Genomic DNA, 27,352 nt, shown 5'->3' with positions numbered 1-27,352 from the left:
CCAAGTTACCATTTATTCTATTTCTTAGTCCTTACACACTTTAAATATTTATTATTTCAGAAACCTAAACCTCTAAAGCATTTCTGAGCATCTATATAAGAGTATCTCAAGAGGTAGGAAAAAAAAAACTGTGCTAACCTCTTTTATTACCTTTTTGGTCTTCTGAGATCATAATTACATTGTTCTCATAAGAAATAGAAATTATTTTTCAGAAAGAAAAAAACAGCTTTTTTGCCTACTTAACACAAGATGCAGATTTAAGAAGTGCATATACTGAGGCTGGGTGGTAGTATATACCTAGTTGAATGAACACATAACTGCAAGCAAGAACTTGAGTTCAAGCCCCTAGTCCCCACCTGCAGGGAGAAGTTTCATGAATGATGAAACAGTGCTGTGATCTCTCTCTCTATATATATATATAGCTTCTCCTTCCCTCTCAATTTCTGTCTCTACCCAAAACAAATAAATAAATAATATTCTTTTTAAAAGAAGTGAATGTACTAGTTATAACTGAAACATTGGCATAAGAGGCCCAGGAGGTTTACAGTGAATCGAGTGCTAGACTCACATGTGTGAAGTCCAGAGTCTAATCCCAGGCATTGAATATGCCAGAGTAATACTCTAGCTCTCTCTATATCTATTTAAGTAAATCTTTAAAAAAGAAACTTAGGAAGTCGGGCAGTAGCGCAGTGGGTTAAGCGCACATGGCGCAAAGCACAAGGACCGGCATAAGGATCCGGGTTCGAGCCCCCAGCTCCCCACCTGCTGGGGAGTCACCTCACGTTTCATAGGCGGTGAAGCAGGTCTGCAGGTGTCTATATTTCTCCCCCTCCTCTGTCTTCCCCTCCTCTCTCCATTTCTCTCTGTCCTATCCAACAATGACGACATCAACAATAACTACAACAACGAAACAACAAGGGAAACAAAAGGAAAAATAATTAATAGTAAAAAATTAAAAAATAAAATAAAAAAGAAACTTAGGGGCAGGAGTAGATAACAATAATGATAATGCAAAGAGACTCCCACGCCTGAGGCTCCAGGTTCAATCCCCCACACCACAGTAAACCAGAGCTGATCAGTGCTTTGGTTTTAAAAAAAAACGGGAGTCGGGCTGTAGCACAGCGGGTTAAGCGCAGGTGGCACTAAGCTCAAGGACCGGCATAAGGATCCCGGTTCGAGCCCCCGGCTCCCACCTGCAGGCAGGTCCCTTCACAGGCGGTGAAGCAGTATCTGCAGGTATCTGTCTTTCTCTCCCCCTCTCTGTCTTCCCCTCCTCTCTCCATTTCTCTCTGTCCTATCCAACAACAACGACAGCAATAAAACAACAAGGGCAACAAAAGGGAATAAGTAAATAAAATAAAATGTTTTTTTTAAAAAAAAAAAGACAAGAAAGAAAAAGCGTGGTCTGGGAGGCGGCACACTGGTTCTTTCGTTCTCTCTTTCTCCTATATTTCTCATTAATAAATAAAATCTTAAAAAAAGAAAGAAAGAAAGAAAGAAAGAAAGAGAAACTTACAAGTCTGGGTGGTAACTTACCTGGCAGAGCACACACACGACCAAGTCCCTGATCCCTACCAGCAGGGAAAACTTACTAGGAGTACAGTAGTGCTGCAGGTGTTCTATCAGTTAAAAAAAAAAAAAAAAAAACCAACCCCCAAAAATAGAGTCATGCAAGTACTGAGCCCCAGCAATAAACCTGGAACAAAAAAACCAGTAAGTTCAAGTGTGAGGGGTGAAGTGCACACACTACTAAGCACACGGACCCCTGCTAGAAAGCTCACTCCTCACCTGCAGAGGGGAGAAGCTTCACAAGTGAAGCAGTGTTGCAGGGGTTGCTCTCTCTCCCTTTCTCTCTCTCTCTCTTTTTCTCTGTCTCCAGGGTTATCACTGGAGCTCAGTGCTGGCTCTTTTTTTTCCTTCTTTCTATTTTATTCAATAGAACAATGAAAAATTGAGAATTGAGAATAAGGAAGACAGCACAATGGTTCTGCAAAGAGACTCTCCTGCCTGAGGCTCCAAAGTCTCAAATTCAATCCCCTGAACTATCAGAAGCCAGAGCTGATCACTGCTCTGGTTAAAAAAAAATAATAATAATAGGCAGTCAGGCGATAGCTCACGTGCCGCAAAGCAAAAGGACTGGTGTAAGGATCCCAGTTCAAGCCCCTGGCTCCCCACCTGCAGGGGGTCGCTTCACAAGCAGTAAAGTAGGTCTGCAAGTGTCTATCTTTCTCTCCCTCTATCTTCTTGTCCTCTCTCCTGTTGTATGCTTTACATTGGTTTATTCTAGCCCTCCCACGCCAAGAAAATTGGATCAGTCCAGTTAGTTTCGTGGGCCGCTTGGCCCCGCCCCTAGGAACCCCGAGAGAGGGCCAGAGTTCCAGAGTTCAAGAGTTCCTGGGTTCGAGAATAAGAGAGAGTGCTTGCACCGCCGCGGGGGCAAAGAGACAGCAGAGTTCTGTCTGGTGATTAGTTTGGTTTAGTTTATGAATCGTTGTTCCTGAATAAAGAAATACAGCTTCCCTGCCCAGCTGTCTGCCTCTGGTCGTCTCTGTTACCCGCCTGTGAAGCTAGCCCGGCCGGCTAGAGCCAGTCCGAATTTTAACAACAAATGGCGCCCAACGTGGGGCTGACCTGCGCATCTCTCAGATAAGTAAAGACAATTTGGCTACCTATGCACTATGGCCTTCTCTTCTGCTTGTGAAGAGATCTCCAAAGGCCTCTCCTCTTTCTTCACGAGACTGTTTTGCTGTTTCTGGAACATTTATCTCTGGACCACTCTGTGGTTTCCACTCGCTCGGGCGAACTCGGAAGAGCCAGCGGGAGGGAGGTGAGGCGCGGAGCTGCTGTTTCCACCTGGTTAAACAGCCAGCCAGCCGGCTGCCCCCAGACAACCCCATGCACCGCGCCCGCAGCCCCGCAGCCCGCAGGAGGCTGATGCCAGCACACAGGAGCCCGACGCCACCACACAAGAGCCCGATGCCACCACGCAGGAGCCCAATGCCACCACGCAGGTCAGCCCACAGGAGCCGGCTCTCCACCGCGTGGCGCAGGGCACTGGACGTGTGATCCCTCCACACTGCTCGGCCACTGCAAGCAGGGCAGCAGACATGACAGGGCCATGGGGCAGGGCTGCGGCGGCCTATCATGGCCGCCACCCCTGGGCACCTAGGCCCACGCCTTCTACAAAGCTGGCCCGCCTGCCCTCTTGCTATAAATTCTGGAACGATCCCGGACCTCCTGGACCCCCGAGCTCCCTGCCGAAACTGGGCACACGAGATCTCCAGCTGCCGGTCCGGTTTGAAGGCAGACAAGCTGGAGTACACAGAGATTCGTGCAGAGATCGCAACCTGCAATTCCTAGAAGTGAAGCTGCGCGGGAAGCCACCTCCGGATGGTGAACCCCCCCCCAACAACTAAGACAGTACATATCTAAATTCGTGTTTGAAATGACATGTCTTCGTAACAAAGGTTTCTCTCCTTGTGTATTAATGACCATGTTTGTGTGTATGTTTAAAGTTTGGTAAACAGTAACTTTAAGGCTAAATTCTTACTAGTCAAAGTTAAATGAAAAAGGTTTTCAACATAATTCTCATAAAGATAAAATTAACTTACATTTAAAGTCTGAGGTAAAAATTAGTTAACAAGCAATATATTTTAACTAAGTTGGTCTAAACAAAAGGTTAAATAGACTTGTTGATATGTAAAACTCTCCATTAACTTCTCTATTAGAAATGGTAGATCGCACAATGGCTATGCTAATTATTCTCATGCCTGAGGTTTCCTTTCCTGAGTACAACTAGGGTGTGTCTCCACCTTGAATGGGTGTAACAAAAGGTTAAAATGACGTTGTTGCTATGTAAAAGTCTCAAATTCCTTCTCTATTAAAACATTAGATTATGCTGTGGATATGCTAATAACAAGTTTTGTTTCATAGTAAGTAAATTGCAGCCAGCTGCCTTTGGGACTCTAGGCCGTTCCCCGCCCCCATGCAAATGCCCGTCGAGGCAAGTACGCCCCCCAGAGGCAAGAAAGCACGCCCCCCCAGAGGCAAGAAATGTTTTTTTTAAGCTGATAAAGTTTTGCCCACAGAGGCAAAAATGGCCCCCTCAGGCCTTTCCTTGGCAGCACACTGGTTCTTGTTACTTGCTTACATGTTTCTCCATGTTTGTGCCAGTTTCTTTTTTAAAAATGCCTGTATGATGTATGTTTTTGTTCACCCCACACCCTTGATACTGTAGTCATTTAGTTAAAAAGAAAAGGGGGAATTGTTGTATGCTTTACATTGGTTTATTCTAGCCCTCCCCCGCCAAGAAAATTGGATCAGTCCAGTTAGTTTCGCGGGCCGCTTGGCCCCGCCCCTAGGAACCCCGCCAGAGTTCCAGAGTTGGAGAGTAAGAGAGAGTGCTGGCGCCACCGCCATGGGGAAAGAGGCAGCAGAGTTCTGTTTAGTGATTAGTTTGGTTTAGTTTATGAATCGTTGTTCCTGAATAAAGAAATACAGCTTCCCTGGCCAGCCTTATGTCTCTGGTCATCTCTGTTACCCGCCCGTGAAGCTAGCCCGGCCGGCTGGAGCCTCTGAATTTTAACAACACTCTCCATTTCTCTCTGTCCTAACAACAACAACGTCAATAACAACAATAACTACAACAACAATAATTAATTTTAAAAAGGGAGAATTGAGAGAGGACAAGAAGATAGAGGAGAAAGACACCTGCAGACCTGTTTCACTGTTTTTGAAGGAACCCCCCATGCCCGCTGCAGGGGGGGGCACAATTCTGAACCCAGATCCTTGCAAGGGTCCTTACCCATATATGTGCACTTAACCATGTGCGCCACAACCCAGCCCCCTCAATCTCTCTCCCCCCACCCAATTTTTCTGTCTCTATCCAAAATAAAATATAAAAATTAAAATTAATATACTACTCTAAAATATTTAATGAGAACAATTATTTTATGCACAAAGATTTTTTAATACTTTTTTATTATTATTATTTATTTACTTACCAGAGCAGTGCTCAGTTCTGGCTTATGGCGGTGCATGAAACTGAACCTAGGACTTTTGAGTCCGAGGCTCGAGAGTCTCTTTGCATAACCACTAGGCTGTTTACCCCTGCCCTTTTAATACTTCTTTAAAGATTTATTAACTATTGTGGTCCAGGAGGTGGCACAGCAATAAAGCTTTGGACTCTCAAGCATGAGGTCCAGAGTTCGATCCCCGGCAGCACGTGTGCCAGAATGATGTATGGTTCTTTCTCTCTCCTCCCATCTTCCTCATTAATAAATAAAATATTTTAAAAAAAGATTTATTAATTTATAAAGGAGAATTAGAGCATCACTCTGGCACATGTAATGCCCCAGATTGAACTAGAAAACTCATGCTAGAGTTTTTATAAATATTTTATATTAGTTTTTATCAATATTTTATAACCCATAGTTTCACCTTGAGGACAATCACAAATATATATTTTATTTTATATGTTTTAATTTATTTTCATGAGCTACAGATGGAAAGTATTGAGAATGGGAGATCAGAGAACTGCTCAACACTAGCTGATGGTGGTGCTGGGGGTTGAACCGGGAGATTTGAGAGCCTCAGGCATTAAAGTCCTTTTGCATAACCATTATGCTGTCTCTCACATAAATATTTTAAACAATACATTTATGCTCCAATAAAAGAGCCTGAGAAGAGAAAATGGTAATTGCAAAACAAAACACTAGTTAAAGATGAGGAGGGGGAGTCGGGCGGTGGCACAGCGGATTAAGCACACGTGTGGGCAAGAAGATCCTGGTTTGAGCCCCCGGCTCCTCACGGGCAGGGGAGTCGCTTCACAGGCGTGAAATAGGTCTGCAGGTGTCTCTCTTTATCTCCCCTGTCTTCTTTTCCTCTCTCCATCTCTCTGTCCTATCTAACAATGACGACATCAATAACAGCAACAATAACTACCACAACAATAAAGAAAAAAGGGCAACAAAAGGGGAAACAAAAAGAAAAAGATGGGGAGGATAAAATCATTCCAGTTTGATGTATTAGTGTTTGATTTGTTAAGCACACTGAACTATAAATTGTGATGCTAACAAAAGACATTAATGATGACAAAATATTAGGGGAGCGGGACAATGGTTATGCTAAAGACTTTCATGCCTGAGGCCCAGTCCCAGGTTCAACACCTCCACATCACCCTAAGTCAGAGTTGAGCGGTGCTCTGGTGGGTCTCTCTCACTGTATCTTTCTTCCTACATTTCTCATTAAAGTAAATAAAACAGGGAGTCAGGCGGTAGCAAAGCTGGTTAAGCGCATGTGGCGCAAAGTGCAAGGGCCTGCGTAAGGATCCCGGCTTGAGCTCCTGGTCCCCCACCTGCAGGGGAGTCGCTTCACAGGTGGTGAAGCAGGTCTTCAGGTGTCTTTCTCTACCCTTTTCTGTCTTCCCCTCCTCTCTCCATTTCTCTCTGTCCTATCTAACAACGACAACATCAATAACAACAAAAGTAACTACAACAATAATAAATAAATAATATATAAAGCCTCAAAGGAAAAAAAATAGAATAACAAAATGACAATACATCCTATTAAGATGATGAAAATATTAGTCAGAGACTGGGAAAATATTTGTAAAATACAAACCTCTTAGAGATCTTACATTCAAAAGACACCAAGAACACTTAAAAAAACTTAACCCAATTTCAAAATGGGAAAAGATGTCAACAGATACATCACCAAAGATATACAGGTGGGGATGAGCATTTGAGATGTTCAACCTCATTTTGTCATTAGGGAATTACAAATGAAAACATATGTTTTCCTCTGCAGGTGGGGGACCAAAGACTTAAACCTGAGTCCTTGTACATTGTAATGTGTTCGCTTAACCAGATGAACCTCTGCCTGGTACCCCCCCCCATTAATATTGAAATAACAACATAAGCAGTATTTGATACTGAGCTTGGACTATAGAAGAGGAGTGGGGTGGGGATTATTGACAACAAGCATTCTCTCTACCCTTTGGACATCCAGCCACAGCTTTCAGTAACTACCTGACATATATGGGCATTTAAGACTATATCTAGGCATCTCAACCAACGTCCGACTTCTGGGTCTGATGAGAAAAGAACTTCTAGTTGTGGCATCTGGGTCTGGCAGGGAATGTCAGGGAGGCCCATTACTAATGTTGACACTGCTGCCCCTAAGCCATTAGCACTTCCCAAAAAAGGAATGGAGGTCCGCAGTCCTCAGCCTCTGCCTTATTTAGCCCTCATACTTCCTCACAAGGGCTGGAAAGTACCTCTCTCCATAACCTTGTGTTCCATTCTAATGTGAACTCAGTCCATTCTTTATCACCAAATCATTTTAAAAGGGAAGGGTACAGAGAAAAGTAACAGAAATCACTTGGTACAGGAGAGAGGGAGAGAGACAGAATATTTTGTGTTCAAGAATAGATTGTCCAAGCTGTAAATGTCATTAAGGTGAGACCTGCAATGAGACAGGAGAAAATCACTGGTCAGTAGAAGGGGGTAGGGAAGGAAGCCTGAGAACTAAACCAAAGAGCATTATACATACGCAAATTGAAAGAGGTTGGGGGGAGATAGCACAATGGTTATGCAAAGAGACTCTCAGGCCTGAGGCTCCAAAGTCCCAGGTTCAACCCCCACACACACCCATAAGCCAGAGCTGAGCAGTGCTCTGGTTAAAAAAAACAAACAAACAAACAAAAACACATATAAAGCCAAACAATGATGCCAACTGGACTTCCCTGGGCAGATGACGCCACCAATGTGTCCTGGAGCCCCGCTTCCCCAGAGCCCCACCCCACTAGGGAAAGAGAGAGACAGGCTGGGAGTATGGACCAACCTGCCAAAGCCCATGTTCACAGGGAAGCAACTACAGAAGCCAGACCTTCCACCTTCTGCACCCCAAAATGATCCTGGGTCCATACTCCCAGAGGGATAAAGAATAGGAAAGCTATCAGGGAAGGGGATAGGATACAGAGTTCTGGTGGTGGGAATTGTGTGCAGTTGTACCCCTCTTATCCTATGGTTTTGTGTTTCCTTTTTATAAGTAAATTAAAATGCCTTTAAATATGATGATAAAATATCCAATTTAAGAGCCTGAATGCTGGAGTCAGATTACATAGGTTGGTGAATTCTGACTGTGCCTTTTACTATGTATTCACTGTGTTTGAGCAAGTTTTCTGTCTCAGGGTTTTTGTTTGTTTGTTTGTTTGTTTTTTGTCTGTTTGTTTGCTTCCAGGGTTGTTGCTGGAGTTTGGTGCCTGTACCATGAATCCACTGCTCCTGGTAGCTTATTATTATTATTATTACCTTTATTTATTGGATAGAGACAGCCAGAAATTGAGAGGAAAGGGTGTGATAAAGAGGGAGAGAGATAAGAGACACCTGCAAACCTGCTTCACTGCTTGCAAAGCACCCTGCAGTTGGGGACTGGGACTTGAACCTGAGTTCTTGTGCATTGTAACATGTGCGTTTAACCAGGTGAGCCACCACCCAGCCCTCTGTCTCAGGTTTTCTCATCCATAAAATAGGAATGAGTTAGTGTGTTAAAAAAATCCTGGTAGAATACCAAGGCTAGCCAAAATGGTTAATTGTCAATTATTATTCAGATTAATTTATTTCTTCTTTACAAAACAATGAAGAATAAAAAGCACAGGACCGGTTGGTAGTGCACCTAGTAGAGCATGTGCATTACCATGTGCAATGGCCCTTGTTTAAGCCTCTAGTCTTCACCTGCATGGGGAAAGCTTCACAAGGTGTCTATCTTTCTCTCCTTCTCTCTGACGTCCCCTCCTTTCTCCATTTCTCTTTGTCCTATCTAATAATAACGACATCAATAAAAACAGTAATTACAACAATAAAAAAAGTTATTTAAATCTTCACAGACATCTTTTTTTCTGCAGCTGCTGCCCAGACACCTGTTTTTCTCGTCATAACAATCTACATAAGAGGGTTCTTTTGATTAGAATATATATATAATCTTCAGGCCGGGTGGTGGTGCACCTGGTTGAGCTCCCACACTACCTGTGTGCAAGGACCCAGGTTCAAGCAGCCCCTGGTTCCCACCTGCAGGGGGGAAGCTTCACAAGTAGTGACCACAGTGCTTACCAGTATTTCTTTCCCTCTAGATTTCTGGCTGTCTCTGTCCAACAAATAAAGATTTAAAAACTATATATATATATATATATATATATATATATATATATATATATACACACACACACACACATATATATAGTCTTCCAGTATTCAATAGAGAAAGCAATTCGTGTTTCCAAGACTACAATCCTAACCTTTTTTTTAACCAGGGCACCGCTCCACTCTAGTTGATGGTGGTGTAGGGGTTTGAACCTGGGACTTCAAAGACTCAGGTATGAATCTCTTTTGCGTAACCATTATGCTATCTCCCATACCCCAAACCTAACCATTTGTAAGAGCAATCTAGGCTCTGGGGGAGGGGGGGTTGTGAAAGTTGGTTGAGCGATCTGAGAGGGAGTGTAGAGGATAAGGTATTGGACTCTCAAGCACAAAGTTCTATCCCCAGCAGTGCATGCTATCAGATTGATGCTCTGATTTTTCTCTTCTCTCCCCTATCTTGTTAATAAATAAATGAATAAATAAATAAAATATTTTGAAAAGGGAGAGAAGGAGGAACGAGAGAAGGAGCAAAGGAGAGAGAGTAGTACAGTGGGAGATCTGGCTAGAGCTCTACACTTGCAAATATGAGGTCACAAGTGCCATGCTCGATGCAAGAGGGATGCTCTGGTTCTCTTTTTCTCTCCTAGTCTTTAAATAATAGCGATCTTTAATAACAATAATAATATTTTAAATAATAATAATTAAATAAAATTGGAATTCCAGGGTTCTGAGCAGAAGATGACAATTTGGTGTTGGGAGAGATGCATCTATCGTGATGTCAGTACACGTGACGACGATCTGGTAGTCATCTCCCCCATAAAGTGATCTTATTTAATTTAAACTAGTAAAAATAAGTGTAATATCTAAGAAGAAAAAGAAGATGAAACGAGACCCAGGAGCCCTTTAAAGGGGTGATCGCGTCTGCGGGTCGCAGCTCTGCAGTTTGGAGATTGAGCAGAAGCCTGAAGGCGCGCGGCGCCATGGAGGCGGCACCTCCGGGGATCAGGGTGCCTCCGCTGGCCTTCCGGAATCGTTACCTTTGCTGAGTTCCGAGGGTTTCACCTCTAGGAGTTCCTCAGCAAACTGGAAACCTGCAGACACCAGCTTCACCCTCACCGCTGGGGACAGAGGAAAATTTATTAAATCCCGCTGCATTTCAAAGTCCGACGACTGCGCGCGCTGCAGCGCGCCAAATCCGGAACGCTGATCCCTGGGCGTTCAAACCCGCCCACACGAGCACGCACGCGTCATAGGGCGTCAGCCGGAAGGGGCGGGGCTTGCCGCCCGGTCATCCGGGCCTGCGGTTTTGCCGCTCTGTGGAGGCATGCAAAGTTCTCACGTGTCTGCACCGTTTCCGTCGTTATTCTCACCAGTCCCTTTTGGGTCCCTTAGGGCTTCCTCCTTAATAGTACTTCCGGACAGTAAAAAAAAGATGAGTCTATGCCAAGCTGCTGGGAAAACCAGGGCCCACTGGGCCCTACACACCATATTTCTTCACCTTCACCCTGGCCTGTTGAGGGAAAACCATAGAGTGGTTAATAGGGCGGGGAACGCACACACATTGGCTAGTTGCGATTTGGGGGTGTGGGACGGCCAGAGAAGAAGCAATCTGCATCCTTTTCCTAGGGTTCTAGTGCCTGTGCCAGCCCCCCTCGTCTTTGCGGCCTTTCCCGCCCTCGCCCGCAAGGCATTGTGGGCCAGCGTCTGGGGCGTGGGCGAGCCTGGCGCCGGTCCCCTCACCCACCCACCCACCCTCGCCTTCCCGCGAGTCCAGTCTGGAGTCTGGAGCTTGATGGTTTCAGAGACCGTTAGTTCTTCGCGGCTCCCTAGCTTGAGAAGTAGCTGACCAAGTAGGCAAGTAATGTCGCACACTGGGCTGGGCCTGGGGCCCTCGGGTCCGGGTAGAGGAGTTGGGACTAGAAAGAGCCCCTTTTCTGACTCTCTGAGAGAGCTGGAGAACTTTGACAAGTCTCAGATTGGACGGTAACCTTGCTTCCGTGATTAGGATTTATTTTATGGAATAAGTCACTCACCAGCTTTTGGTGATGTGAAATTGGCCTTCGCTTTCCCACTTTAAAGGAATTTAAATACTGCAAACCAAAACCTTTTAAATACATGAGATTTAGATTTCCTTCGGGAAGGAGACATAAGTTGAGTCAGTCGCACACACTCGAGACATGCACAGCTCTGCCAAGAGACTAATGAAGTAGAAGCTCGGAGCTCAGGTTTCTTGAAGTCAATATGGAAACCTAGTGCTCTTTCTTTTACCTGGAGCTACCTCCAGATTGTAAACGCTTCTTGAAGTTTTGGTTCCCTGTTTGGGAATGTTTCCAGGGGAGGACTAGGCAAAATGTGCTTTGCTTACCACTCAGTAGATTGCTGAACTTCTTTAGGATCTAGATCTGAACCCAAAATGAGCATTACGTAAAAATTTCTGCAGGGAGAATTCAGTGCTTATTGTTTCTCCCCGTGCTTATCCTCTTAAAACAGCCGTGGTCTTGGGTAAAGAAAAACTGGTTTGGGAGTCTGGCGGTAGCGCAGTGGGTTAAGTGCACGTGGTGCAAAGCGCAAGGTCCTGCGGTGTAAGGATTCGGGTGCTCCCCACCTTCAGGGGAGTCGCTTCACAGGCAGTGAAGCAGGTCTGCAGGTGTCTTTTTCTCCCCCTCTCTGTCTTCTCCTCTCTCCATTTCTCTCTGTCCTATCCAACAACGACATTAATAACTACAACAATAAAACAAGGGCAACAAAAGGGAATAGATAAATATTTTTTAAAAAATTGAAAAAGAAGAATTGGTTCTTAGCATATTCAGGGTTTGCTCTCATGTTAGTTTGGTCAAATTCAATAGAATGAATCATGTTTCAAATTTTGTTTATTTGTCAGTGGAAAGTTAATCTAGTTAACTTGATCATTCACTATACAACTGTTATTAATATTTGACTTTGATTATTGAGTTGCCTATGATTGTCTTTATTTTTTTTTTTTCATTTATTTTTTTTCTTTTGGTCAAAGGGCTTCAGTGCTCCGGGTCGACTTTTTCAGGTTAGAGACAGACGGAGGGAGAGAAGAAAGATACCACAATACCAGAGTTTTTCTCAGAGCACCTTGCAAACTACCGCAGTATTCGAGTTTAGAGGGGAGTCACCAGGATCTAAGCATAGCTTTGGGATTCTTTTGGTAGGTACCCTTCCCAATAGTTTCAGGTTAAAAAAAAAAATTAGAGAAGAAAGAATCGAGTGACTTAACTGTTAAATCAATTAAAAATGTTTTCTGTGGTGGCCTGGAGGTAGCGCAGCAGGATAAGCACATAGGGCACAAGGGGTAAGGATCTTGGATCGATCCCCACACACACACCTGCCGGGGGCGGGGGCGGAGGGGATCGCTTCACAAGCAGTGAAGCAGGTCAGCAGGTGTCTATCTCTCCCTCCCCCTCTCTGTCTTCTTCTCTCTCCATTTCTCTCTGTCCTATCCAACAAGGGCAACAAAATGGAAAAAATGGCCTCCAGGAACAGTGGACTCGTGGTGCAGATACTGAGCCCCAGCAATAACCCTGGAAGGGGAAAGAAAAATGTTTTGTTAAACAGCAATGACTGTGTTATAGGGTAAAAAATTTTGAGGACAGCCTTTTTGTTTTTTGCTATGGCTTTGGCTTTGGACATCGTTCAGAGTTCACTGCTCCCAACCAAGACTTTTAGATTGAAGACTGAGAGAGAGGACTGGGGAGAGGCGGTAATGGCCATGTAAAAGACTTTTTCCTGCCAGAGGCTCCTCTGCACTGCCATAGACCAAAACTGAATAGTGTTGTTTTTTCTCTCTCTCCATAACTCTTTCTCTGTAACTATCTCATTAAAATAAAACGTTAACAAAACAACAACAATAAAAAGAGAGAAAGACACAACAGAAAACTTCCTTCAACGAGGGTGAGAGTTAGCCCAAACCTGAGGCTTGTGCATTGCACCAATCAAGTTAATTTGTTGACCCAGCAGAACTGGTTTAAATTGGATGTGTGTAGTCTCCCAAGTCCTCCCTGGAATGTTTTATTTTTCCATTGCAAATAATGGCTACCCAGTGGAAAAGACTTAGAGATGTTGCTATGAACAAAAGAGCATGAGCTTTGGAGTCTACAAATTTAGGTTTGTATCATTTCTTTCTTCATTTCAAAATATTCTAGTAAATCAAGCCAGAAGATTGTTCATCTGGGTAGACTGTATCTGAAATAGAAAGGGAAAAAAATGGAGGTGAGGTGGGTGGTGACATACCCGGTTAAGTTCGCATATCACATGCAAGTACCAGAGTTTGAGTTCCCGCTCCCCACCTGCAGGCATAATGCTTCAGGATGGGTGAAGCAAGTCTGAAGGTCTCTCTTTTTTCCTCCAGGGTTACCACTGGGACCCGGTGCTATGGGACCCTACACTATGAATACACTGCTCCTGGTGGCCATTTCCCCTCACCTCCCCGCATTTTATTGGATAGAATAGAGAGAAATTGAGAGAAGAGGGGGAGGTAGAGAGGGAAAGAGAAAGATAGACACCTGCAGACCTGCTTTACTGCTTGTAAAAGGACGCCCCTGCAGGTGGGCTGAGCCAGGGGCTCATACCTGTATTTTTGCACGGGTCCTTGTGCATAGTACTATATGTGTTTGACCGGGTGTACCACCACCTCTCTCACTATCTTCCCTCTCCTCCCCTTTCTTTCATTTATTATTTTTAATAAGTTTTATATTTATTTCTTGCATAGAAATCAAGAGGGAAGGGGGTGATAGTGTTAGTTTCAGTAATCCAAGAAAATCACCAAGAGACCAGGGAGATGTAAAGACAAAGAGCTTTATTCTAGCTGGCTAGGGCCAAATTACTGAGGGGCTGGTGCAACAGCCTTCTGGCAATCGACCCGGTACCCAAGTCTTACTAGGGTTTATATACCTTTTACATTACATGGCTACGTGACAAGATTCAGCTGCACAGTATGGTTACATGACAGTTTTACAACAATAGTTATCTATAGCCCCCAGGTGCAGGGGAGGGGAGGGGGTCTTTTTTGGCCTCGAGGTTATTTCCTTTTCCTGACCCTTGGCTCCCAGACTGTTTTCTCAGAGTCTGTCCTTGGATTTATCTCCTGCCTTGCAGATTTCTAGGCTTGTCTCTGTTTATAGCCTTAACTCCTGAGAATTGCTTTCTTCCTCAGGGACAGGCCTGTCTTACAATTGCCTACTTAACCCTTGGGTTTCCTGAGACTAGATTCATTTGTCTTATTATTTACCATCTTACATTAATTTCTTTTTGTTCAGTTCCTACAATAGGGAGAGAGACATCTGCAGCCCTGCTTTACCACTGGCAAAGCTTTCCCCCTGCAGGTGGGAAGCGATGGTTCAAACCTGGGTCCTTGGGTATTGTACCATGTACACACTCAACCAGGTGTACCACCACCTGGACCCCCCTCTCAATTTCTCTCTGTCCTGTCAAATAAAACAAAGAAAAGAATGACCACCAGGATCAGTGGGTTCATCGTGTACGAACTTAGCCCCAGCTATAACCCTGATGGCAATAATAAATAAATAAATAAATAAATAAATAAATGCCAGGATTGGAAACCTTGAGCAAGCATAAAATTCCCAACAAGCAGAAAATTAAAAAAAATCCTGTGTATGTCCAGGTGAATAAACAAAACTACTAATGTTGTAAAGTGTTGGATTCTCAAGCATGAGGACTTTAGTTTTATTCCTGGCAGCACATGTAACAGAGGGATGTTTCGTTCTACTCTCCTCCCACCAAATAAATAAATTATATATATATATATATTTTTTTTTTACCAGAACTCTGCTTATCTCTGGCTTATGGTGGTGCAGGAGATTGAAAATGGGACCTGGGAGCTTCTGGCATATCCATAATGCTCTCTCTCTCCTTAAACCCCTCCCAAATAAAATAAAATAATGCTCTTTTAATAATCTTAAAATGCTCTTTTAATAATGTTATTTATTATTGGATAAAGCAGAGAGAAATTGAGAGGTGAGGGGAAGATAGACACTTGCAGCCCTGTAGGTGTGGTCCAGGGCCTTGAACCTGGGTCCTTATATACTGTAATGTGAATGTTTAACCAGGTATGCCACTGCCTGGCCCCTAAATAAAATGTGTTTTTTTAAATTTCTTTATTAGGGAATTAATGTTTTACATTCAGCAATAAATACAATAGTTTGTACATGCATAACATTCCCCAGTTTGCAATATAACAATACAACCCCCACTAGGTCCTCTGTCATCCTTCTTGGATCTGTATTCTCCCCATCCACCCACCCCAAAGTCATTTACTTTGGTGCAATACGCCAATTCCATTTCAGGTTCTACTTGTTTTTTTTTTTTTTTTTTCCTGATCTTGTTTTTCAACTTCTGCCTGAGAGTGAGATCATCCCATATTCATCCTTCTGCTTCTGACTTATTTCACTTAACATGAATTTTTCAAGGTCCATCCAAGATTGGCTGAAAACGGTGAAGTCACCATTTTTTACAGCTGAGTAGGATTCCATTGTGTATATATACCACAACTTGCTCAGCCACTCATCTGTTGTTGGACCTGGGTTGCTTCCAGGTTTTGGCTATTATAAATTGTGCTGCTAAGAACACATGTGTACACAGATCTTTTTAGATGGGTGTGTTGGGTTCCTTAGGATATATCCCTAGGAGAGGAATTGCAGGGTTATAGGGTAGGTCCATTTCTAGCCTTCTGAGAGTTCTCCAGACTGTTCTCCACAAAGGTTGGACCAATTGACATTCCCACCAGCAGTGTAGGAGGGTTCCTGTGACCCCACACCCTTTCCAGCATTTGCTGCTGTTATCTTTTCTGATGTATAACTTCACAGGAGTAAAGTGGTGGTATCTCATTGTTGTCGTGATTTGCATTTCTCTGACAATCAGAGACTTGGAGCATTTTTTCATGTGTTTCTCGGCCTTTTGGATCCCTTCTGTGGTGAATATTCTGTCCATGTCCTCCCTCAATTTTTCAATGGGGTTATTTGTTTTCTTGTTGTTGAGATTTGCAAGTTCTTTATATATTCTGGTTATTAGCCTCTAGTCTGATGTATGGCATATAAAGATCTCCCATTCTGTGAGGGGTCTCTTGGTTTGGGTAGTAGTTTCTTTAGCTGTGCAGAAGCCTTTTAATTTGATGTAGTCCCATAGGTTTATGCTTGCCTTAGTCTTCTTTGTAATTGGATTTGTTTCATTGAAGATGTCTTTAAAATTTATGCAGAAAAGAGTTCTGCCAATATTTTCCACTAAGTATGTGATAGTTTGTGGTCTAACATACAAGTCCTTGATCCACTTGGAATTTACTTTTGTATTTGGTGAAATACAGTGGTTCAGTTTCATTCTTCTGCGTGTTTCAACCCATTGTTTCCAACACCATTTGTTGAAGAGACTCTGCTTTTCCCATTTAATAGTCTGGGCCCTTTTGTCAAAGATTAGATATCCATAGGTGTGGGGGCTCACTTCTGGGCTCTCAATTCTATTCCACTGGTCAGTGTGGCTATTCATGTTCCAGTACCAAGCAGTTTTGATAAAATGTTTTTTGATAAAATGTTTTTTTAAGAGTCTATCTGGGCTAGGTTGGGAGGTGGCACAGTGGATAAAGCATGGGACTCTCACACATTAGGTCCTGAGTTCAATTCCTGGCAGCACACGATGTCTGGTTATTTCTCTCTTTTTTTAACCAGAGCATTGATCAGCTCTGGTTATGGTGGTGAAGGGGATTGAACCTGGGACTTTAGAGCCTCAGGCATAACCACTATGCTATCTACACCTACCCTGTCCTATCTTTCTCACTAATAAATAAGTAAAATCTTTCTTTAAAAAAGGGAGTGGGGCGGTAGTGTAGCAGGTTAAGCGCACGTGATGCAAAGCGCAAGGGCCTACATAAGGATCCCGGTTCGAGCAAAGGACAAGGGCCTCTGCTTAAGGATCCCGGTTCGAGTCCCGGCTCCCCACCTGCAGGGGAGTCGCTTCACAGGTGGTGAAGCAGGTCTGCAGGTGTCTTTCTCTCCCCCTCTCTGTCTTCCCCACCTCTCTTCATTTCTCTCTGTCCTATCTAACAACGACAGTGGTAACAACAAGGATAAACAACAAGGACAACTGTTATGCTCAGACTTCAGATCCCATTCCCACAGAGTGGAGGCCAGAATCACATGTAAAATCAAAGAGCCTTTATTGAATCAAGCTTAAGCAGGGGCTACATGCACTTCCCAATAGTGGCGTGTGAGCCCGGAAGAGAGCAGACAGATTCTTTTTATCCACATTAGGAGGAGGACTTGGGGGGGGGGGGGGGGGGCTAGGGGGTCACTTAAAGTTCAGACCTGTTTATCAGGGAATCTTTGACCACAGCCCCTGGCAGTTTTTGTCAGTTAAGCAAATTTTGGCTTTCAGGGCTATCATGACCTCCGTTTACAGAACTACTGCTGATAAGTAGAAACGTTGAGACTAGTTTTTTAAGGGTAAAGTGCAGCTGTACTGCAGCAGTTGGATTATGAGGTTTTTCTTGGCTGCCTTAGACAATATGGAGTAACAGTGGCCCTCACACAACAAAAGAGAAAAAATAGCCTCCAGGAGCAGTGGATTCATAGTGCAGGCATCGAGCCCCAGTGATAACCCTGGGGACCAAAAAAAAAGACTGTGCTTTCTGAGTGTTGAACATAGGATGCATGGAACCCACAACTTCTCCTTACCTGAAAAGAGGAAAACTCTGATAACAAAAGGGGTTTCAAACAGACAGGGCTATCTCAGTTGTGGGGACCCAGGAGATTTCTTCAAATATGTGTATAGATAAGGGTGAGTTGACTATTTATTATAGTAATACATAGTATTAGATTTTCAAATATAGTTTTGTGAAATCTCATTTTCAGTTATGTGGGCTACAGCTTTATTGAACATCACTTGTGACAGTGACACTGGTGACAACTCAACTTCAGACGTGACAGTGACATCACTAGCTCTTTAAGGATGGAGCTATTGTAATTAATATTATCTTAGATCTACCTTCTTTACCTTTAAGCTTTATTTTTTATTTATTTATTGGGGAATAAATGTTTTACATTCAATAGTAAATACAATAGTTTGAACATGCATAACATTCCCCAGTTTCCCATTTAACAATACAACCCGCACTGTCATTTATCATCCTTCATGGACCTGTATTCTCCCCACCCACCCACCTTTAAGCTTTATTATGAACAGCCGAGAGGTGGCGCGGTGGCTAGAGTGTTGGTCTTGGGAATATGAAGATCCCCACATTCCTTCATCGAATGAGCTAGAGTAATGCTCTGGTTCTTTATTCCTTTATTTCTGGGGAAAAAAAGTGAATGAACAATTGAATGAAAGAATGATAATAAGGAAAAAGAAATATCCCGGAAGATGGTGCAATGGAGATCAGCAAAAGGGGCGTGGAATATGTAGATAAGCGCAATGACTGCTGGTTATATTTGCAGTAGACACATATTACTTAAAATTTAACAGTATTCCCATAAAAAAAAGTGTTGTTTTCTAGTTTTATGGCTGTGACTGATCTGTATACCAAAAGTGAGGACTTGTAGGCTGCATAAGAAAAGTGATCCTATCTGTAAAGTGTGTTGACTTTGAGGGTGTGGTGGCGGCGAGCTGTGCAACTCATACTTACCTGGCAGGGGAGATACCATGATCACGAAGGTGGTTTTCCCAGGGCGAGGCTTATCCATTGCACTCCGGATGTGCTGACCCCTGCGATTTCCCCAAATGTGGGAAACTCGACTGCATAATTTGTGGTAGTGGGGGACTGCGTTCGCGCTCTCCCCTGGTTATTAAGTTTGAAAGGAAGACGTGGTATGTTGTATGGCTTTTGCATGGTTACTCTTTGAACTGCAGTACGTGTATTTTTCTGTGTAGTTTACATATGCTTTTTCCTAGCTGTAGCTCTGCCGTGTGGGTAGGGCTGATTGCATCTTATAGTTCTGAACTTCTGTAGTCATTATGTTTTCCTATCCTAATCTAGCATATTTATACCAAAATTCTTACTGTTCAGTATATCGATACTTTGTTCCCGGTTAATTGTCAAATATCTCAGTTTTTTTAACTTTTAAAATTTATTTTCCTTTTTGTTTCCCTTTTTTTTTTATTTAAAGTTGTAGTTATTACTGTTGATGATGTCACTGTTAGAACAGAGAGAAATGGAAAGGGGGGGTACCCCAAAACAGGGGTAGAGAAAGATAGATACATATGCAGACCCCAGGATCCATACGCAGGTCTATGCTCTTTACCTACTGACTCCCTTTCCTCAGTTTGTTGATTCCCTTTTGTTGCCCTTGTTTTATTGTTATTATTGATGTTGTTGTTGTTGTTGGATAAGACAGAAAGAAATGGAGAGACTCCCAGGGCTGTGATTTTTTTTTTAATATTTTATTTATTCCCTTTTGTTGCCCTTGTTGTTTTATTGTTGTAGTTATTATTGTTGTTGTAGTTGTTGGATAGGACAGAGAGAAATGGAGAGAGGAGGGGAAGACAGAGAGGAGGAGAGAAAGATAGACACCTGCAGACCCGCTTCACCGCCTGTGAAGCGACTCCCCTGCATGTGGGGAGCCGGGGTTCGAACCGGGATCCTTATGCCGGTCCTTGTGCTTTGTGCCACCTGCGCTTAACCTGCTGTGCTACAGCCCGACTCCCAGGGCTGTGATTTTTAAGAAGTACTGCTGTTTGCATAAACTTAAAACAAACAGGGAGTCGGGCGGTAGCGCAGCCGGTTAAGTGCACGTGGCGCAAAGCGCCAAGGACCCGGGAAACGATCCCAGTTCGAGCCCCCAGCTCCCCACTTGCAGGAGAGTCACTTCACGAGTGGTAAAGCAGGTCTGCAGGTTTCGATCTTTCTCTCCCACTTTCTCCATTTCTCTCTGCCCTACCCAACATCGACGACAACACTATAACTACAACAATAAAACAGGGCAACAAAAGGGAATAAATAAATATTTAAAAAATAAGTTACTCCCCAGCATTATCTAAAGTCAGAGCTAATCGGTGTTCTTTGTGTCCACAGGCTCCCTCTCTGCCTCTATTCTGTCTCTCTGTCCTTATCCTTACTTCTCTTATTAAAATAAATTAAAATGGGGGGCCAGACAGGGGTGTACCTGGTTAAGTACACACATTACCATGCTCAAGGATCTAGGTTCCAAGTCCCCAGTCCCTACCTACACGGAGAAAGCTTCATGAATGGTGAAGCAGTGCTGCAGGTGTCTTTCTATTCTCCCTTTCTATCCCCATTTATCTCTGCTCTGTCAAATAAAATTTTAAAAAGGAACTTACTCAGGCAGAAGTTGAAAAACAAGATCAGAAACGAAAACACAAGTAGAACCTGAAATGGAATTGGTGTATCGCACCAAAGTAAAAGACTCCGGGGTGGGTGGGGAGAATACAGGTCCAAGAAAGATGGGATGACAGAGGACCTAGTGGGGGTTGTATTGTTATATGGGAAACTGGGGAATGTTATGCATGTACAAACTATTGTATTTACTGTTGAATGTAAACATTAATTACCCAATAAAGAAATTTAAAATAATAATAATAATAATAAAACAAAAAATAAAAAGGAACTTAAAAAGTGGGGGTAGATAGCATAATGGTTATGCAAAGAGGCTTTGATGTCTAAAGCTCCAAATTCCCAGGTTCAGTCCCCCACACCACCATAAGCCAGAGCTGAGCAGTGCAATGCTCTGGGAAAAAAAAGAGAGAATACACTTTGTTTAAAGTAAATATATTTAAAAATTTAAAAGTGGGGTGGGGGTAGATAGCATAATGGCTATGCAAACAGACTCTCATGCCTGAGACTCCATCAAGTCCCAGGTTCAATCCCCCACACCACCGTAAGCCAGAGCTGAACAGTGCTCTCTCTGGTGGAAAAAAAAAAAAAAAATTAAAGTGTCTTCATTTCAACAGCAAGAAAAAAAAAAAAAGCAACTCTCACCAAATGGAAAGACACTCTACTGAGTAGGAGAAGATATTTATATGGCATACATTAAGCAAAAGGGTTAATAACCCAAGTAAAGAATTCAGGGGAGCCTGGCACAAGGGGTTAAGAGCACATGGCAGAAAGTGCACGAACCAGTTTATTGATCCTGGTTCCAGCCCCTGGCTCCCCACCTGCGGGGGGGTTCGATTCACAGGCAGTGAAAGCAGGACTTCTCTCCCCCTTTCTGTCTTCTCCTCCTCTTTCCATTTCTCTCTGTCCTATCCAGCAACAACGACAGAAATAATAACAACAACAATAATAAACAAGGGCAAAGAAAAAGGAAAAATAAAATAAATCAATTCAAAAGAGGGGGAAAAGATTTCTTTAAAAGAAAAAATACAATAAAGTAAACTATATTATAAAATTTTTTTGAAAGAATTCAGCAAACTCTGGGAAGGGGTAGTAATAACCTGCTAAAATGTGGAGAAAACATTGGTGGTATCTACCAAAAAAGATATCCAAGGGACATGAAATAGCTCAGATGGATTATGTGTTTCTTTGACCTGTGCATGACCCAGGTTCAAGCTCAGACCCCACTGCATTTAGGGAAACTTCAGTGCGGTAGTCTCTTTCATTCTCTCTTTCAGCCTTCCCCTCCCATATATATGTATCAGAATGGCCAACAGACAAATTAAAAATGTTCAAAGTCAATGACTATCAGAAAAAGTTGCCACCTGTGAGAATGTCATACATTAGAAACAACAGAAACAACAGGTGCTGACAAGAATGTAAGAGAAGAGGAAACCTTTTATACTGCTTCTGAGAATGTAAGTTGGTCCAACCCCTGTGGGGGAAAAAACAGGACAAAAACAGCATGGACAACACTCAGAATGCTAGAAATGGACCTACCCTCTGATCTAGCCATTCCTCTCCTAGGGATCTATCCAAAGAACAGAAAAAGACAAAGAAATCTGTATACACCTAGGTTCATTGTAACACAATTTATAATGACATAGACATGGAAACAACAAAAATTCCCAGTGACAGATGAGTAAGAACGATTTATTTTGGATAGAGAACGAGAGAATTTGAGAGGGAAAGGGGTGATAGAGAGAGACACTTCCTCTCTTCACTGCATCACGGCTAGTGAAGCTTCCTTCCTACAGCTGGGGACTGGGGGCCTTAAAAGCGGATCCTGTGCATGCTCACATACGTTGTGTTTGTGCTTTTAACATGGCTCAGCATACCGGATGTGCTCTGCTGAATGCGCCACCACCCGGCCCGGGAAAGAATCAAAATTCCGTTCCCCAGGAAGCAGAGCCAGCGTGAGGGCACGGGACAGCTAGAGGCGGGGATATGTAGACGAAAAGGGCGCAGTGACTGCTGGTAGACATCCTTCTCCTGGGGCAGGCTTTCCATGGCTAGGTGAAGGGGGATGTAGGTTGGTAGGATAATGGCCTTGCAGTTTGTGGTTGTGTATGTGCTGCAGTTCCCGAAGGGAGAGCAAAAGACAGCGGGGTTGGGGGTTGGGGGGGGGGGGATATGTGTAGGTGACCCTGAGTTGTTAGTGTGTTGATTGTGAGGGTGTGGTGGCGGGCGAGCTGTGCAACTCATACTTACCTGGCAGGGGAGATACCATGATCACGAAGGTGGTTTTCCCAGGGCGAGGCTTATCCTTTGCACTCCGGATGTGCTGACCCCTGCGATTTCCCCAAATGTGGGAAACTCGACTGCATAATTTGTGGTAGTGGGGGACTGCGTTCGCGCTCTCCCCTGGTTCTCAGGTTTTAAAAGCAGATCTTAGGTGTTGTAGAGAATAAAATAATAGTCTTTCAAGCTTGACGTCTGGAGTTCAATTTTTAGAAGTACATTTCCCGATAGATAAGATGTAAGATTCTTTACTAAGAAACATGTAGAACCTTTGAAAAGGTAGATCATGGAGAACATATTATGCTATAGTTTCTAATGTTTTTCTTGGTATTTTTCATTTCTAAAAAATATTTACTCCCTAGTTTTGTTGTCTTTGTTATATTGTAGCTATTGATGTAATCGTTATTGGAGAGTACCTAGAAAAAGACAACTGCGGACCTGCTTCACCACTTGTGAAACCACTCCCTTGTAGGTGGAGAGTGAGGGGCTCAAACCGGGATTCTTAAGGTGGTTCTTCAGTTTTGTGACACCTGAGCTTAGCCCTCTGTGCTACCGCCTGGTTTTTGTTATTTTTTTAAAAAAAGTATTTTAGTATTTATTTTCCCTTTTGTTGCCCTTGTTTTATTGTTGTAGTTATTATTGTTGATGTTATCGTTGATGGATAGGACAGAGAAGAAATGGAGAGAAGGGGAAGACAGATGGGGACTGCATAATTTGTGGTAGTAGGGGACTGCGTTCGCGCTCTCCCCTGGTTATCAGGTCTTAAAGACAGACTTTATATGGTGTATGAAGTGGTGTAGAAGTTAAAGCATTAGGTTTAACTTTGAGACCTTGAGCTCAATCTGACACCATATTACAAGAGAGATGTCTGACTCTTTTTCTCACTAGAATGTAGTAAAACCAGGGAATCTGGCGGGTTGCGTGTCCTTATCTCTTCTCTCCATTTCTCTCTGTCCTACCCAACATCAATAACAACAACGATAATAACTACAATAAGACAAGGGCAACAAAAGGGAATGAATAAATATATTTTTTAAAAAGAAAATAAAACCTTGGACAAAAATAGATCTTGCTGAACACATTAGGCCATAGCTTTTAATATTTCTGTTAGTTTTAACATTTAAAAAATTTATTGCCTTTGTTTTATTGTTGTAGCTATTGATGTCATCATTTTTGGATAGGACAGAGAGAAGTGGAGAGGGGGGAGAGAAAGACACCTACAGACCTGCTTCACCACTTGTGAAGTGACTCCCCTACAGGCGGAGAGCAGGGGGCGCAAACCGGGATCCTTATGCGGGTACTTGCCTTTTGCCCCACCTGCGCTTAACCTGCTGTGCTACTGCCCGACTCCCAGTTTTTATTATTTTTAAGTGCTTTTGCAATTTTTAACCGTATTCAGAAAGAGCAGAGGAGCTGGGGGTGTGTGTGGGGTTTGACACCTGGTTTGATTAGGACCTGGGTTTGAGTGCTGGGGGTCAAAGCTTCCATCTGTGTTCAATAAATAAAAATAACAAAAATTAAAGGAAAGCACTAGCTTTCCTTTTAAAAAAGAAAAGTAGCAAAGTGAATAAGTTGTGTGGTCAAAACAGGGAGTCTGGCGGTAGCACAGCGAGTTAAGCGCACGTGGCGCAAAGCTCAAGGACCAGCTTGAGGATCTTGGTCTGAGCCCCTGTTCCCCGCCTGCAGGGGCATCACTTCACAGGTGGTGAAGCAGGTCTTCAGGTGTCTATCTTTCTCTGCCCGCATCCCCTTCTCTCTCCATTTATCTCTGTCCTATCTAACAATGGCGACATCAACAACAAAAACAACGGCAACAAAAGTGACAATAAATAAATATATATATGAAAGAACAGCACAGAAGCTTTACTCACTGCAGTGGTAGTGGGCAAGCCTGTTAACTCACTACTCGGTTTTTATAAGGTGTTTGTTTATATGTCACTTCAGTTAATGTGTTCTATTCTGCCTTCCATGGTCAATTTTTTTTTTTTTTTTTTTTTTTTTTTTACCAGAGCACTGGTCTGCTCTGGCTTCTGGTGTTGCAGGGGACTGAACCTGGGACTTTGGAGCCTCAGGCATGAGAGTCTCTTTGCATAACCATTATACTTCTACTCCTGCACGGTCAACTGTTTTATTAATTTTTTTTTGTTACCGGATAGACACAGGGAGAAATTGAGAGGGGAGGAGGAGATAGAGAGAGGATGCTTCACCACTCCTGCAGCTCCCTGCCCCCCCCCCCCCAGGTGGGGACCTGAACCTGGGTCCTTGTGAACTGTAATGTGTGCACTTAACCAGGTGCTCCACTGCCTGCCCCCCTTTATAAAATTAATTTATTGTTGGGGTAGAGACAGAGGAATTGGGGGGGTAGATTGGGAGAGAGAGACACCTGCAGTCTGAAGCTTTTCCCCCGGGTCTTTGCACAGTGTAATGTGAGCACTTAACCAGGTGTGCCACTGCCTAGTCCCTGGGTTTCTTTCTTAAGTTATTTATTTTTTATTGCCACCTCAGGGTTTTATCTGGAACTCAGTGGCTGCATGATGAATCCACTGCTCCTGGCAACCAATTTTCCCTCACCCCTTTTCTTTTTTGTAATTTAATTTTGATTTACAAAATTATAAGAAACCTATCTGAAGTCCCAGATTCAATCCCCAGCACTAGCATAAATAGAAGCTCTGTGCTCTAGAAGAAACAAACAAAGCAAAATAACAACAAAACAAACCAATTCTATGTGCAGAATTTCCCCCCTGCACCAGGAAAAAAAGAAACAGTCCTAGTGAAGTTTCTTCAATACAGCTGGGGAGCCGGGGCCTTAAAAGCGGATCCTTGGGAGTCGGACGGTAGCGGCGATTTAAGCGCAAGTGGCGCAAAGCGCAAGGACTGGAATAAGGATCCCTGTTCGAGCTCCCGATCCCCGCCTGCAGTGGAGTTGCTTCACAGGCGGTGAAGCAGGTCTGCAGGTATCTTATCTTTCTCACCCTCTCTCAGTCTTCCCCTCCTCTCTCCCATTTCTCTCTGTCATATCTAACAACGATGACATCAATAAGAATAACTACAACAACAATTAAAAAAAAATAAAAACGGATCCTTGTGCATGCTCACATACATTGTGTTTGTGCTTTCAACATGGCTCAGCATACCGGATGTGCTCTGCTGAATGCGCCACCACACGGCCCGGGAAAGAATCAAAATTCCGTTCCCCAGGAAGCAGAGCCAGCGTGAGGGCACAGGACAGCTAGAGGCGGAGATATGTAGACGAGAAGGGCGCAGTGACTGCTGGTAGACATCCTTCTCCTGGGGCAGGCTTTCCATGGCTAGGTGAAGGGAGATGTAGGTTGGTAGGATAATGGCCTTGCAGTTTGTGGTTGTGTGTGCGCTGTAGTTCCCAAAGGGAGAGCGAAAGACAGCGGGGGTGGGGTGGGTGGGTGGGGTGGATATGTGTAGGTGACCCTGAGTTGTTAGTGTGTTGATTGTGAGGGTGTGGTGGCGGGCGAGCTGTGCAACTCATACTTACCTGGCAGGGGAGATACCATGATCACGAAGGTGGTTTTCCCAGGGCGAGGCTTATCCATTGCACTCCGGATGTGCTGACCCCTGCGATTTCCCCAAATGTGGGAAACTCGACTGCATAATTTGTGGTAGTGGGGGACTGCGTTCGCGCTCTCCCCTGATCATTAAGTTTGAAAGAAAGATATATATACACAATGTTTTTGAAAGTGATATATAGCAAATGATATAGCCGATTCTAAACTTTGAGGTCGTGAGTTACATCTCAGGCGGCGCAGAGAAATGGAGAGAGGAGGGCAAAGTGGGTGAGAGAAAGACACAGGAGACTTGTTTCACCTCTTGTGAAGCAACTCACTTACAGGTGAAGAGTTGGGGCAGGGGCTCAAACCGGGATCCTTATGCGGGTCCTTGCGTTTTGTGCCACCTGCGCTTAACTCGCTGCGCTACTGCCCGACTCCCGGTTTTTATTATCTTTAAGTGCTTTTGCAATTTTTCACCGCATTCAGAAAGGCAGCGGAGGAGCTGGGGCGGGTATGACACCTGGTTTGATTAGGACCTGGGTTTGAGTGCTGGGGGTCAAAGCTTCCATCTGCGTTCAATAAATAAAAATAACAAAAAAAAAATTTTTAAAGGAAAGCACTAGCTTTCTTTTTTAAAAAGAAAAGTAGCAGAGTGAATAAGTTGTGTGATCAAAGCAGGGAGTCCGGCGGTAGCACAATGGGATAAGGGCACATGGCAAAGCTCAAGAACCAGCGTGAGGATCTCGGTTTGAGCCCCTGGCTCCCCTCCAGCAGGGGGGTCGCTTCACAAGTGTTGAAGCAGGTCTTCAGTGTAAGAGCACTTCTGATCCGGACCCACACAAAGTGACACGACTCCTGCATATAAGTGGAATAAAATAATTTATTCTTAAGTTTGAAAGACTGAAAATAAGGCCAGTACTCAGACTTAACACAGAGAGGACACCAAAAGACAAAGACAAGACAAGACAAACCAGCTGGGTGACCTCAGGCCGGTACCAAGTCTGGTCCAGTCGCTCTGAGATAACCAGGCTTGAAATTTATTCTCCTTTAAAAAGGAAAAGTGGAGGGGGTGTCTGCATGATTGGAGGGGTCTG

The 27,352-nt window shown here is 43.6% G+C and overlaps 1 protein-coding gene and 3 non-coding genes across 4 annotated transcripts in view; 3 read left to right on the top strand and 1 right to left on the bottom strand.

The window, feature by feature from the left end:
• RAD51C (RAD51 paralog C) overlaps positions 1–10,379 on the bottom strand; it is a 49,104-nt gene extending 38,725 nt beyond the window's left edge. The window contains exon 1 of the mRNA XM_060203840.1: positions 10,178–10,379. Coding sequence (XP_060059823.1) covers positions 10,178–10,295 — 118 coding nt within the window. The 5' untranslated portion in view covers positions 10,296–10,379. The remainder of the gene's footprint in view (positions 1–10,177) is intronic.
• An 8,405-nt stretch (positions 10,380–18,784) lies between these two features.
• On the top strand, positions 18,785–18,948 carry LOC132542140 (U1 spliceosomal RNA). Its single transcript, XR_009553268.1, has one exon. It is a non-coding gene; the product is annotated as a U1 spliceosomal RNA (small nuclear RNA).
• Positions 18,949–22,699: 3,751 nt separating this feature from the next.
• LOC132542141 (U1 spliceosomal RNA) lies at positions 22,700–22,863 on the top strand. The gene has a single exon (XR_009553269.1). It is a non-coding gene; the product is annotated as a U1 spliceosomal RNA (small nuclear RNA).
• A 3,374-nt stretch (positions 22,864–26,237) lies between these two features.
• On the top strand, positions 26,238–26,401 carry LOC132542139 (U1 spliceosomal RNA). The gene has a single exon (XR_009553267.1). It is a non-coding gene; the product is annotated as a U1 spliceosomal RNA (small nuclear RNA).
• The last annotated feature ends 951 nt before the right edge of the window (positions 26,402–27,352 follow it).

This window comes from Erinaceus europaeus, chromosome 12 (assembly GCF_950295315.1).
Source record: "Erinaceus europaeus chromosome 12, mEriEur2.1, whole genome shotgun sequence".
In the NCBI taxonomy this organism is placed as follows: domain Eukaryota; kingdom Metazoa; phylum Chordata; class Mammalia; order Eulipotyphla; family Erinaceidae; genus Erinaceus; species Erinaceus europaeus.
This window is presented reverse-complemented; position numbering and strand designations above follow the sequence as displayed.